Source organism: Rhinolophus sinicus, chromosome 3 (genome assembly GCF_057876585.1).
Source record: "Rhinolophus sinicus isolate RSI-liver-muscle chromosome 3, RSI-T2T, whole genome shotgun sequence".
Lineage (NCBI taxonomy): Eukaryota > Metazoa > Chordata > Mammalia > Chiroptera > Rhinolophidae > Rhinolophus > Rhinolophus sinicus.
The window spans coordinates 148,646,227-148,659,065 of NC_142503.1; the positions used below are offsets into that span (position 1 = coordinate 148,646,227).

Here is a 12,839-nt window from a genome sequence, read left to right on the forward strand (position 1 = left end):
GGCCGTTATCTCAGGGCGAACTTTCTGACCAAGTATACAACTACCCAGAGGGCCTGGGAGAGTGCTGTACAGAGAGCAGTTAGACTTCAATGCAGAGCCACCTTGGGAACCTAGCTGATGATGGGGGGGTTCCATCTCCTAACTTGTCCATTTTGTTGCATATTCTAAGGACCCAGACATAAGGCTTGGTGGCCTTTCTCTTGTTTTTCCTGGTTTACAACTTTCGGCTTTGTGGAATACGGCTGAGATGAAAGGATTTATTGACAATGCAAACTACTTCATTGGCCTGTTGGATGAAGGAACAAACCTTGGAAATGTTATTGATAACTACGTTTATGAACATACCCTGACAGGGAAAAATGCATTTTTCGTGGGAGATCTTGGAAAGATTGTGAAGAAACACAGTCAATGGCAGAACGTAGTAGCTCAGATAAAACCATTCTACACGGTAAAATGCAACTCCACTCCAGCTGTACTTGAGATTTTGGCAGCTCTTGAAACGGGATTTGCTTGTTCCAGTAACACTGAAATGGCTTTAGTGCAAGAATTGGGTGTATCTCCAGAAAACATCATTTATATAAGGCCTTGCAAGCAAGAGTCTCAGATAAAGCATGCAGCAAAAGTTGGAGTGAACATGATGACATGTGACAGTAAGGTAGAACTGAAGAAAATTGCACATAATCATCCAAATGCCAAGGTCTTACTACATATAGCAACAGAAGATGATATTGGAGGCGAAGAGGGTAACATGAAGTTTGGCACTACCCTGAAGAACCGTAGGCATGTTTTGGAATGCGCAGAGGAACTTGATGTCCAAATTATTGGGGTTAAATTTCATATTTCAAGTGCTTGCAAAGAATCTCAAGTATATGTACATGCTCTGATGCTCGACGTGTGTTTGACATGGCTGGAGAATTTGGCTTCACAATGAACGTGTTAGACATTGGTGGAGGTTTCACAGGAATTGAGTTTCAATTGGAAGAGGTTAATCACATTATCAGCCCTTTGTTGAATGTCTACTTTCCTGAAGGATCTGGCATTAAGATAATTTCAGAACCTGGAAGTTATTACGTGTCTTCTGCATTTACACTGGCAGTTAATATCATTGCAAAGAAAGTTGTTGAAAATGATAAATTTTCCTCTGGAGATAAAACCAGAAGTGATGAACCAGTGTTTGTGTATTATATGAATGATGGTGTTTATGGTTCTTTTGCAAGTAAACTGTCTGAGGACTTAAATGCCATTCCAGAGGTTCACAAGAAATACAAGGAAAATGAGCCTCTGTTTACAAGCAGCCTTTGGGGTCCATCTTGTGATGAGCTTGATCAAATTGTGGAAAACTGTCTTCTTCCTGAGCTTAATATGGGAGATTGGCTTATCTTTGATAACATGGGAGAAGATTCTTTCCATGAACCATCTGCTTTTAATGATTTTCAGAGGCCAGTTATTTACTACATGATGTAATTCAATGATTGGTATGAGATGCAAGATGCTGGAATTACTTCAGACACAATGGTGAAGAATTTCTTCTTTGTGCATTCTTGCATTCAGTTGAGCCAAGGAGAAAGCTTTTCCACTGAAGCTTAAGCAGGCTTTAACACTTTAGATCTGAAGTTGCAGGTTAAGCTTGTCTGGTCTACATTCCAGTGTAGAAAAAATTCGAACAATCTTATTCTGTCAATTCTCTGAAACAAACTATTAGTAATAGCTATTTGGGACCAGACAAAATCAGCTTTCATTTATAATTCATTGGGGGTATTTGGGAGATTTAGATAATGTATCCAGATTTAAACTTAATAGGTTGTCCCGCCCCTTAAGCATTTAAAATAAAATATGCAACAAAATGGATGACTTAGTGGAGATGGAAGCCCATTAATTGGGTTCCCCATTAAATCGTTTAAATACAAGTACACAGTTTTTATACTAAGGATTCATGTTTAAAAGTCTTGTAAAATTAATGTCTTTCACCCAGATATATCAAATGTCAGTGGAAGACCAGTGTGACTTCATTAGATACGTTTAGGGTATTTAGAATGTGTAAATTTGTGCTTTGAACTGTAGTTTAATAAATGTAAAATTGCATCATAGTATTTGTTGTATTTGACCGAATATAACCCTTGTATGATTGGAATAAAATCTTGTGTAGATCTTACTGTTTTTTCAGGCTAAAACTGGGAAAGGGGCTAGCTAGCAAAGGTAGTTTTGAAATAGATGTGTATATGGACTGTTTTGAAAGTTATTTTCCTTTATAGCCCATTTAAGTTTAGTTGGCTCAGTACATTTTTCAGTTATTTAATTAGTAATTTAAATAAAATGTTTGGTAAATCATTGTGATGTTCTGATGCATCATGTAGAGTTGATGTGTAGTAAGCATGATATTTAACAATTTTAACACCAAAAATGTTAATCCTGCATAAACCAATTGCAATGATAGGTGTTTCTGTATAGATAAGAATGCATAGAGTACCTCAGTAAATCTTTGAATCACAAATCTTTCAGCCGAAACGGAAGATTTTGTTAAGTACTTTGAGTAAGCCTGGAGGGAGGGAAATAAAATTGCAGAAAACTGTAGCGCACTAAAACTTACAGAAGGGCTACATCTATATCCAGAAACCTGATGCTCTTTTGCACAGAATATTTGAATTCAGAGTTGTGAGGGAGGGGTGGGGGTGAAACACACCTATTTTCAACTATACAATTGCAATGATTTCAAACTTTAGGGGTTTGCTTTGGTATTTAGCTGCTTGCTTAGTTACTTATTATTTCCCATTTGTTGAGCTTAGTAACTACTTTTTAATTCTTTTCATACTGAAATTTTATGGTGATTGGGGGGAAAGGGAATTAGTGTCACTAACCTGACAGTTGTTGCCAGGAATTTGCATCATTCACTGCTAGTATGTTAGTAATCCTAGATCTCAGAATCACAATAGTAATAAAATAAATAACAGGGGTCATTTTTTCCTAACTTACTCTATGTTCAGATGTTGAATTTCTGTCTCCCAAGAGGAAATGTGACTTCACTTTGGTGCCAATGGACAGAAAATTCTACCTGTGCTACATAGGGGAAGTTTGGAATGCGCTTAATAGCTGGTTTTCACACCTTGATTTCAAGGTGAAAAGAAATTGATCATGAATCTCAATAAATTTCAATCTCTTAAACCAGTAGGTGCTTAATATTTTTTTATTTGATTAATGCCCATTGGAATTTTATGGGATCTACTGATTAAAAAAAAATTATAGGACCCCAATCCATTGTCATCTTATACCTTGGACTTTCCCAACAAAATTCCAAGCTACCATGTAATTTTTTTAACTGTAGTGTGGAAGGATTGTTCCCAACCTTCTTTACATGTTGTGCTTTGTGGTCCAGAAATGCCAGATCTTTTAAAAGATGGAACAATTTTGAGTCCTTGGCTTGACTATACAATTTTGAGCTTTATGGCATGTCAGTTTTGCCATATTCAAGGAGAGCGTTCTATGTATAACAGCTCAGAATTATGAAATCACATGTGAATGATACGGTAACTTTAAGAAATGTCTGTATTGTATTTGAAGACTGTTTGCCATAAATCTGATGTTTGAACTTACGTATTTCAAATTGGTATGCTAAAAAAAAGTACTGAATTAATGTAACAATTTTTAATTTACAATATTGTAATCTCAGTTCAGAATTTAACTGAAAATATAAAATCCAAATGATTTCTATATAATAAATTGAACTGTAAAGGTAATTTGTGTGATTCTGAATACATAGATAAAATGTTAAAAAAAAAAAAAAAGAGTCGAGTTTTGTACGCTACTGAAATTAAGTTAGTATTAATCCAAACTAAACTGTTAAAAATTAAGATGATAATTGTAATCCCCAGGGGAACAATTAAGAAAATAGCTCAAAAATATATAGTAAAAAATAACAAGGGAATTAAAATGGTATACTAGAAAATATTTATGTAACAAAAAATAAAGCAGTCATGGAGAAATAGAGAAACAAAAAAGATAACACACATAGAAAACAAGTAGCAAAATGAGAGACATAAATCCTACTTTATCAGTAATTATATTAAATGAAAATAGATTAAAGACTCCAAATGAAAGGAAGAAACTGGCAGAATGAATTAAAAAATATGATCCAACTATATACTGTCTACACGAGACACACTTCAGATTCAAAGACACAAAGAGGTTATAATGCAAACAGTAATCAAAAGACAGCTGGATTGGCTATGCTAATAGAAAACAAAATAGACTTTAAAACAAAAATTGTTATTAGAGACAAAGAAATATATTACATAATAATAAAAGAGTCAATCTAGTAAGAATATAAAAGGATAAATAAACAATTCAATAATCATATTTAGAGACTTTAATACTTACCATTCAATAATGGATAGAACAGGTAAGCAGATGAACAAGGAAATGGAAGACTTCCACAACACTGTAAATCAACTAGACATAACATACATCTACAGAACACTTCACCCCAAAACTGCATGATACACATGCTTCTCAGGTACACATGAAACATTCTCAAGGATATACCATATATTGGCTCAGAAAACAAGCCTCAGTAAACTTAAATGAGTCTAATCATACATAGTATGCTCTCCAACCACAGTGAGGTAAAATTATAAATTATTAACAAAAACAAATTTGGAAAATTCACAAATATGTGGAAATTAAACAACAGTCTTAAGTGACCAATGAGTCAAAGAAGAAACATAAGGGAAACTAGAAAATACTTTCAGATAAATGAAAATAGAAGCACAACATAAAAAAAATTATCCAATGAAGCTAACGCAGCGTTCAAAGGGAGATTTATAGCAGGAAACACCTATATTAAAAAATAAGAAAGAGCTCAAAGCAACATCTTAACTGTCAACCTTAAGAAACTAGAAAAATAAGAGTAAACTGAAATCAAAGCAAGCAAAAGAAAAAAATAAAGATTAGAGTGAAAATAATCTTTTCTTTGAAAGCATCAACAAAATTAACAAATCTTTAATTAGACTGACCAAGGATAAAAACAGAGGACTCAATTCCTAAAATCAGAAGTGAAAAAAAAGACATTACCACCTTTACATATATAAAAAGATTATAAAGGAATACTATAAACAACTGTATGCCAAAAAATTAGAAAACCTAGAAGAATGGAAAAATTCCTAGACACAAACAACTGAAACTATAGAAGTAGAAAACCTAAATAAATAGACATATAACAAATAAGCAGACTGAATTAGTAATCAAAACACTTCCCACAAAGGAAAGGCCAGGCCCAAATGTCTTCATTGGGGAATTCGATCAAACGTTTAGAGAAGAATTAATACCAATCCTTCCCAAACTCTTCCAAAATCTAGAAAAGGAGGAAAACACTTCTCAACCCATTTTATGAGGCCTATATTATTCTGATACAAAAACCAAAAATATCATGAAAAAGAAAAAAAAAAACAGACAAATATCCATTCTGAATACAGACACCAAAATACTAGCAAACAGAATCCAGCAAAATATAAAAAGGATTATATACCAAAGACCAAGTGAAATTTATCACAGAAACATCAAGGTTGGTTCAACACACACAAAAAAAATCAATCAATATAACACACTGTAGTAATAAAGGACTAAAACCCCATGACCATCTCAATAGATGCAGGAAAAGCATTTGAAAAAAATCCAGCACTTTTCATGATCAAAATACACAACAAATAAGAATAGAATGGAACATCCTCAACCTGAAAAACAGCAGCTATGAAAAACACACAGCTAATATTGTACTTAATGGTGAATGTCTGAATGTTTTCTCCCTAAGATCAAAACAAGACAAGGATGTCCTCCCTTATCACTTCTCTTCAACATTTTACTGGAGGTTCTCTCCGGGGCAATTAGGCAAGAAAAAGAAATAAAACATATCCAAATTGGAAAGAAAGAAGTAAAACAGAAGATGACATGATCTTGTATATAAATAATTCTAAGAAACAAATACACACACACACACACAGAGAGAGAGAGACAGAGACAGAGACAGAGACAGAGAGAGAGAGAGAGAGAGAGAGAGAGAATTAGAACTAATAAACAAATTCAGCAAAGTTCCAGTACACAGAATTTACAAAATAAATTGTATTTCTATACATTGGCAATAAACAATTCAAAAATGAAATTAAGAAAAAAAATTCAATTTATAATAGCATTAAATATATTTAAGAATAAATTTAGCAAAATAAATGTAAAACTTATACTCTAAAAGCTACAAAACATTGTTGAATTAAGTTAAAGAGCTACATAAATAGAAAAATATCCCATGTTCACGGACCAGAAGACTTAATATTGTTAAAAAACTAATAATCTCCAAATTGATCTACAGATTCAATGCAATCCCTATCAGAATATCAGCTGGCTTCTTAACAGAAATTGACAAGCTGACCCTAAAGTTAATGTGGAATTGTAAGGAATCCAAAACAATCTTGAAAAAGAAGGACAAAGTGAGAGGACTCATACTTCCCAATTTCAAAACTTACTACAAAGCTACAGTAATCAAGATAATATAGTACTGGCATAAGAATAGGTATATAGAAGAATGGGATAGAATTGCGAGTCCAAAATTAAACCCTACATTTTATGGTCAACTGATTTTCAACAAGAGTGCCAAGACCATTCAATGGGGGAAAATTTGTCTTCTTAAATCTGCAGAGACAACCCGATAGCCATATGCAAAAGAATGAAATTGGACCCCTATTTATATCATACACAAAAATTAGCTGACATGGATCATAGACCTAAATATAAGAGCTAAAATTATTTTCATATCATATATCTAATAAAAACATTTATACAGATTATACAAAGAACTCTTAAAATTTAACAACAGAAAGACAACCAATTTCAAAATAGACATAAGGTTTGAATAGACATTTTTCCAAAGACATTTCTCCAAATGGCCAACAAAAACGTGAAAAAATAAGTGCTCGATAACATTCATCGTTAGGGAAATTTAAGTCAAACCTACAGTGAGGTATCACTTCACACCCACTAGAATAGCTATAATCAAATAGACAATAACAAAAACCAGTGAGAATATGGAGAAATTGGAATGCTCATACATTGCTGGAAATGTAAAATAGTGGAGCATCTTTGAAAAAATTAGGAATTTCCTCAAAGTTAAACAGAGTTATATTGCCAATCAATTCCACTCTTAGTCATATACCCAAAAGATTTGAAAACATAAGTCCATACAAAAAAATGTACATAAATGTTAAAAGAAGCATTATGCATAATAGCTAAAAAGACAGACAACCTAAATATACATCAATGGACATAAACAAAATATGGTATATCAATACAGTGAAATATTTAGTCATAAAATGGAATGAAGTTCTGATACATGCTAGAACACGGACAAATCTTGAAAATGTTATGTGAAGTGAAAGAAGCCAGACACAAAAGGCCACATATTGTATGATTCCATTTATATGATACGTCCAGAATTAGGCAAATCCATAGAGAGTAGATTAGTGACTGGGGGGAGAGGAAACGAGGAATGACTACTGAAGTATATCAGGTTTCTTTTTGGGGTGATAAAATGTTCTAAAATTAAACATGATGATGGCTATACAACTGTAAATATACTAAAAACCACTGAATTGTACACATTAAATGGGTGAATTTTATGATATGTGAATTTTATCTCAATAAAGCAACATATATACACATATCCCATATATGTTGATTTTACCAATTAATTATATATCAACACTGGAAATTTCATGAAGATCCTGTTCTTACTCAGTGGGTCTGAGTCTCTGTAAGACTATCTGACAGTGGAAGCAAAGTCTTAGAGTGGGTAGGAGGGAATGAATGCTTCAGTCCTGAAAGCCAGAGACCCTGTTTCTTTCCCAGGTAGAACATGTTCCACAGAAGGGTCTTTCTCATCAATCTCCTAAACACTTGTTGACCTGCTTCACGGTAACAGTCAATTTTTTAGCAAGAAATGTAGTTCATGGAAAGGGCCATCTTCACTCCTCAGCAACTCTGACACAGGGACCTCCTGCCTTCCACTCTACCACCAGAAAAACTTTCAGTCTTGTGGTCCTTTAAAAACAAAAACAAAAGAGCCTCTTCCCTCATCATTCTGCAAGACCTCTGTTCCCTTGATTACTTCCCAGATCAACATGCCCTTCCGGCATTCCCATTCCTACTCCAACCTCACCCTCCTGGCAACAGTGATGGGTTCCACTACGTGAGATTGTCGAGGCCTAGTTAAGAGAAAAGCCACTAAGAATGATAATCAAAAGTGGAAGAAAGAGCCCACAAAACAGTGGTATGAGGGGCAGCGTGGTTTGTAGGCGTCGTAACAAAGGTAGACAAAACTATGGAGTTCAGAGGGAAGTTACAAGTCAGAAAGTTATCAAGGTTAAAATTAAAAAGAATCTTCATTTTCACTTTGTCTGCTTGGTTTTATATGATGTGTCCCTCAGGACAGCCTTTTAAATCACCTTGTCCAGACCGAATGTACTACACTTCCTTCTCATATGTACCCTTTAATGTTAGATTCCAACCTTTGTCCTCCTAATTCCTACAAAATAAACTAAACAGACAGGCAAACATGGACTCAGATTACATTTTTATACAGAAAGATACAGAACTTACCACTCTCTTTTCCCTGAAATCAATGCCCACTGTTGTGATAAATTTGGAGTTAAATTTACCATCTGTGTACTGGTAAAGCACACTGGTCTTCCCCACGCCAGAGTCTCCCAAAGCTAAAAACTTGATGAGGTAATCATAGTCTCCATCAGACATAATGAAGAACTCAGTGTTTTACCTGCAAAAGACAAACAAATGCATAGTCACTGAAATTCCATTAGAAAATAGTAGAATCCTCTATGAATAAAGTGACATCCTTTAATACCCAGTTCAACAAGGACTTCTACGTAACACCTATATGCCTAAGCGTTCTGTGAGGAAAGGACTAGATATCATTCCCTGACTCCAAGGACCTAATAATTTGCGAGAAGAGATGCTACTGAAGTAGTAAATAACTAACAGTTTAGTTTCAACTGGATGTGCATATCACAGCACCTTTAAGAGAAAAATTCCACGTGAGAATGATGACCAAGAAGATAATGGTCACTAAGTCCTATATGCAAGATCATATCGTAGAATAAAAATTAAGAAAAGAAAGGAAGAAGAAGAACATTACAGAAATAATAATTCTTAGAGCACAAGTGGTTCCAATTCCCCCTTCTTTTCCAAAGTCTTCTAGGGTTTCATCCTTGGCTTTTCTCTCTTTTTACTTGGACATCTAGGCAGTTTCACTTATCCTACCCATTTCACATGTCATTACAGTCCTTTCAAACACAATACTAAATTCACAAGTAAAATTTGGCTTGTCGTTTCTATATATATTATTATTACTATAAGTTACATATTAAATCAGACTTTCCGGGACTATCACTGCTACTTGGGAATCTAGCTCCAGATTTGAACAGTCACTGCTCGGAGCCCATAGTTCCACAACCAAGGGCTCACTCACTTATACTTGCTTTGGTATTCTAACAAGAAATGCTACCAATTCAGCTCTTCAATGTTGACTGAAACAAAAGTCCACCTTACAGAAGAAAATTTCTTGTTTTTACCAGCAAGACCGAACCATGCTTATTCTTTTATCCTGTGCCATCAGCACTTTTCGTGATTTATTTTTATCCTTTAAATAGATTCCAATTATTCAAACTATCAGTCTAACTAAAAATGCAGTCTGTTTCCAGGGAAGGCTTACATCTTTCTATCCTCCCATTTCTAATACCAACAAACCCTCCTGGAAATCAGAAAAATAATCAGCTGTCCCACTACCACCGGCAACAACTCTACCTGCCCAATCAAACATACATATTCAGCCATCCACATGTCAAAGTACTTACTTTAGATGCTGCTGATTTTCCTCTCTTTGTCTCCTTTTCACCCAGCCCCATATCCAGAAACTTTATCACAATTCTCAGTGCTTCCTATAGGATCATTTCTAATTAGCTCCATAAAATTAAAATTGTTCACGCAAGGATGTCTCTTGCTTTTCAAAGTTGCCTACCCAACTCCATCCTCAATTTGGTAGCTCACCTTATGCTCAAAAGTCCTGAATACTGAGCCCCAAGGGCTGCTGCAATGTACTTCCTCGGAGTGTCTTAGTGCAGATCTGTGACCTCACATTCAGATACGGCTGCTCAGTGGATAAGGGCAGAGCCTCTACAAACATTCATATTCTATTTGCACACTATAAAGAGTGACACTTTACAGATGATGGCTTTCTTGTGTTATAGCTTCTGTATTCACAGGTTTGGGTTGCCAGTATTAATTAATGGTATATAATAGAATTCTTCTCCAGAAGATGACCACTTGGGTACAAATACATATTCTAGTATCATATCACAGCATCTCTTGCCTCCAAATTATTCAGAAATAAGAGCTAAGAATTGTAAAGCAGGTCCAGATAATGTTTAATCATTTTGGGGGTTCCCCTCAAAATGAATGAGGAAGCAGAAAGCAACTCCAAATTCTGCAATGAGAATGATGCAAGAAGACACTGTGGCTACCTTGTTTTCTCTTTACTTTCAATTTGAAAAAAGTTGGTCATTTCTAATTATGTTTGCTTGTTTGTTTTTAATTATGTTTTTATATCATTTAAGGTAAAGGAGAAAATGCTGTCACCAATGGCATCACTATTCTAGAATTCTCCAAACCCACTTGAATGGAATTCAAAGACAGATGAAACTATCTCTGCTGCACTGAAATTAATATGTTCAGTTATCAGGAGAGAAGAATCGCACATGTAAGTCTACAAATGATCTTCATGGGTTTTGTTTCCTATTCATGTTGCTAGCAATACATAACAGTTCATTCCCAAACCAAGTATCACAAAGCAAGTGTTAAGCCAAATACCACAACTAAAGGTATAGACACCACCATCAATGTTAATCATAGTTTGCACTCTTCAAACTGTACCTTTAAACAATTACCTGTCTTGTTATCCGAAAATATGCTCAGAACTTTCATTCTCTGGGTTCAGTTTTCTAAAGAATGAAACAGAATCCAGAGAGCTTAACTCATTGGCATAGTCTAGAACACAGGTCTCCTAACTCCCAGTCCAATGTCTATTCTACCCCAAGCTTTGTGTCCATTACTCAAGATTTTACAAATGCTTGTGGGGCTTAAAAGTGACTAGGTGTGATCCCACAGAAGGTAACCTAAGTGGAGACTCATGAACTCTGAAATCAGGCAGAGCTGGGTCGAATCCCATGTCTCCCACATAGCCGCTACTCAGATGTCTTTGAGCTGTGGATTTTCATGTTTCCGTTCCATGAAAAAGAAGATAATATACACTAACTCACACCATTGTTCTAAGGACTGAATGGGATACTTTTTCTTTTTATTCATTTTATTTTTTTTATTAATTAAAGTTTATTGGGGTTACAATTGTTAGTAAAGTTACATAGGCTTCTGGTGTACAATTCTGTATTACATCATCTATATATCACATGAGATACTCTTTATGGCGAGCCCAGCTCAGTGCTTTGCATATGCTGGGTACTCGGTAAATGTTAACTCATTTACCTTCTCCCCATTCTGGATAGATCAGTTTGGCTCTGAAACCCTAGAACAATTTCTAAAATTGTGACTGGGTAGTCCAAAACATATACTTCTGGTACAAAAGATTGCTGACTGGTGCAGAGTAGCTTGCTGAGTCAACAAGGATCACTTTCAAATTAATTCTGATCTTTTGGGGCTGATTCAAACCATTTTCAATTGATTTAAAATAGAGTTATGACCAGCTTAAAAACAGAGTTTTGACCAGCTTAAAAAGAGTTATGACCAGCTTAAAAACAGATTCAAATCTGTACGAAATATTTCAATCCATTCTAACCAGCTCATACTTGTTTTTTAAAAAATCTAGATGATTCATACTAGTTCAGAGTGAAAAAGTTGAGTTAAAAAAGGTACTACCTACAAAACCATTCTGATTGATCTAAAATCACTGGCTAAAACCAGACCACCTAACCAAAATTATTTGGGTCTGGTTTAAGTAGCTCAAATTGCTTCAGACTGGTTTCAGCCAGCTCTAATCAGCTCAACTGGGACAAGGCGGCTCGGAGTGGCTCTCATAAAGTTTGAGTGGTTCAGAGCCGTTTTTACTGAACCAACCTAGAGCTGACCAATTAAACCTATCTCTAGCTGGGTCATTGTCGTGCGGGAGACCCTGCTCTCTGCGCCATTTATCGTGTGGGGCAGTCTGCGGGGTCTCAGCTCCCGTTCCCCACATAAGAACCACATAAGAACGCGGGATGTGACTAGGCCAAAAAGGAACACCCACGGCGCCATAGACAGGGGAGTCATACCACTGTAGTCTCACTGGTGGCTGGATTCACAAGATCCGCAACCTGCCGTCTGCTCCTCTGCCTGCCAACTCACTGTCTCGACTCTCTCCACTCACCAGCGCAGCCGCGGAAGTTATATCAGTGGTTAATTGGCTACCTGGCTACAGCAGATGGTCAATTAGCCACAGCTGATAGCCACCTACTACCCGAGCCAGCACCTTTCCACGTGAGGCCGAGAGCCTGGAAACTGCTCTCTGGGACTCTGTCCCCACCATCATACTTGCTCTCACTTTATCAAACTGCTTCTAACTAGTTCAAGTCCTCTATAAAATGGTTTTTACTGGCTTACACCGGTAAAAACTCATCCAAAACAGTCCAAATTGACTGATCAGGTGTTCAAAGAGGTCAAGACTAGAAACGTAAAATGATAATCAGAAGCACTGAAAGCAATGGTTTTGTGTTTTAAACTTGCACTGAACCAACAAACTT

The 12,839-nt window shown here is 35.7% G+C and overlaps 1 protein-coding gene and 1 pseudogene across 3 annotated transcripts in view; one reads left to right on the plus strand and one right to left on the minus strand.

The window, feature by feature from the left end:
- RAB27A (RAB27A, member RAS oncogene family) overlaps positions 1-12,839 on the minus strand; it is a 68,842-nt gene that overhangs the window by 21,181 nt on the left and 34,822 nt on the right. For all 3 annotated transcript variants that reach the window (XM_019732318.3, XM_019732314.3, XM_019732315.3), the window contains one exon: positions 8,635-8,809. In XM_019732318.3, coding sequence (XP_019587877.1) covers positions 8,635-8,787 — 153 coding nt within the window. In that variant the 5' untranslated portion in view covers positions 8,788-8,809. The remainder of the gene's footprint in view (positions 1-8,634; positions 8,810-12,839) is intronic.
- On the plus strand, positions 119-1,725 carry LOC109447690 (antizyme inhibitor 1 pseudogene; annotated as a pseudogene).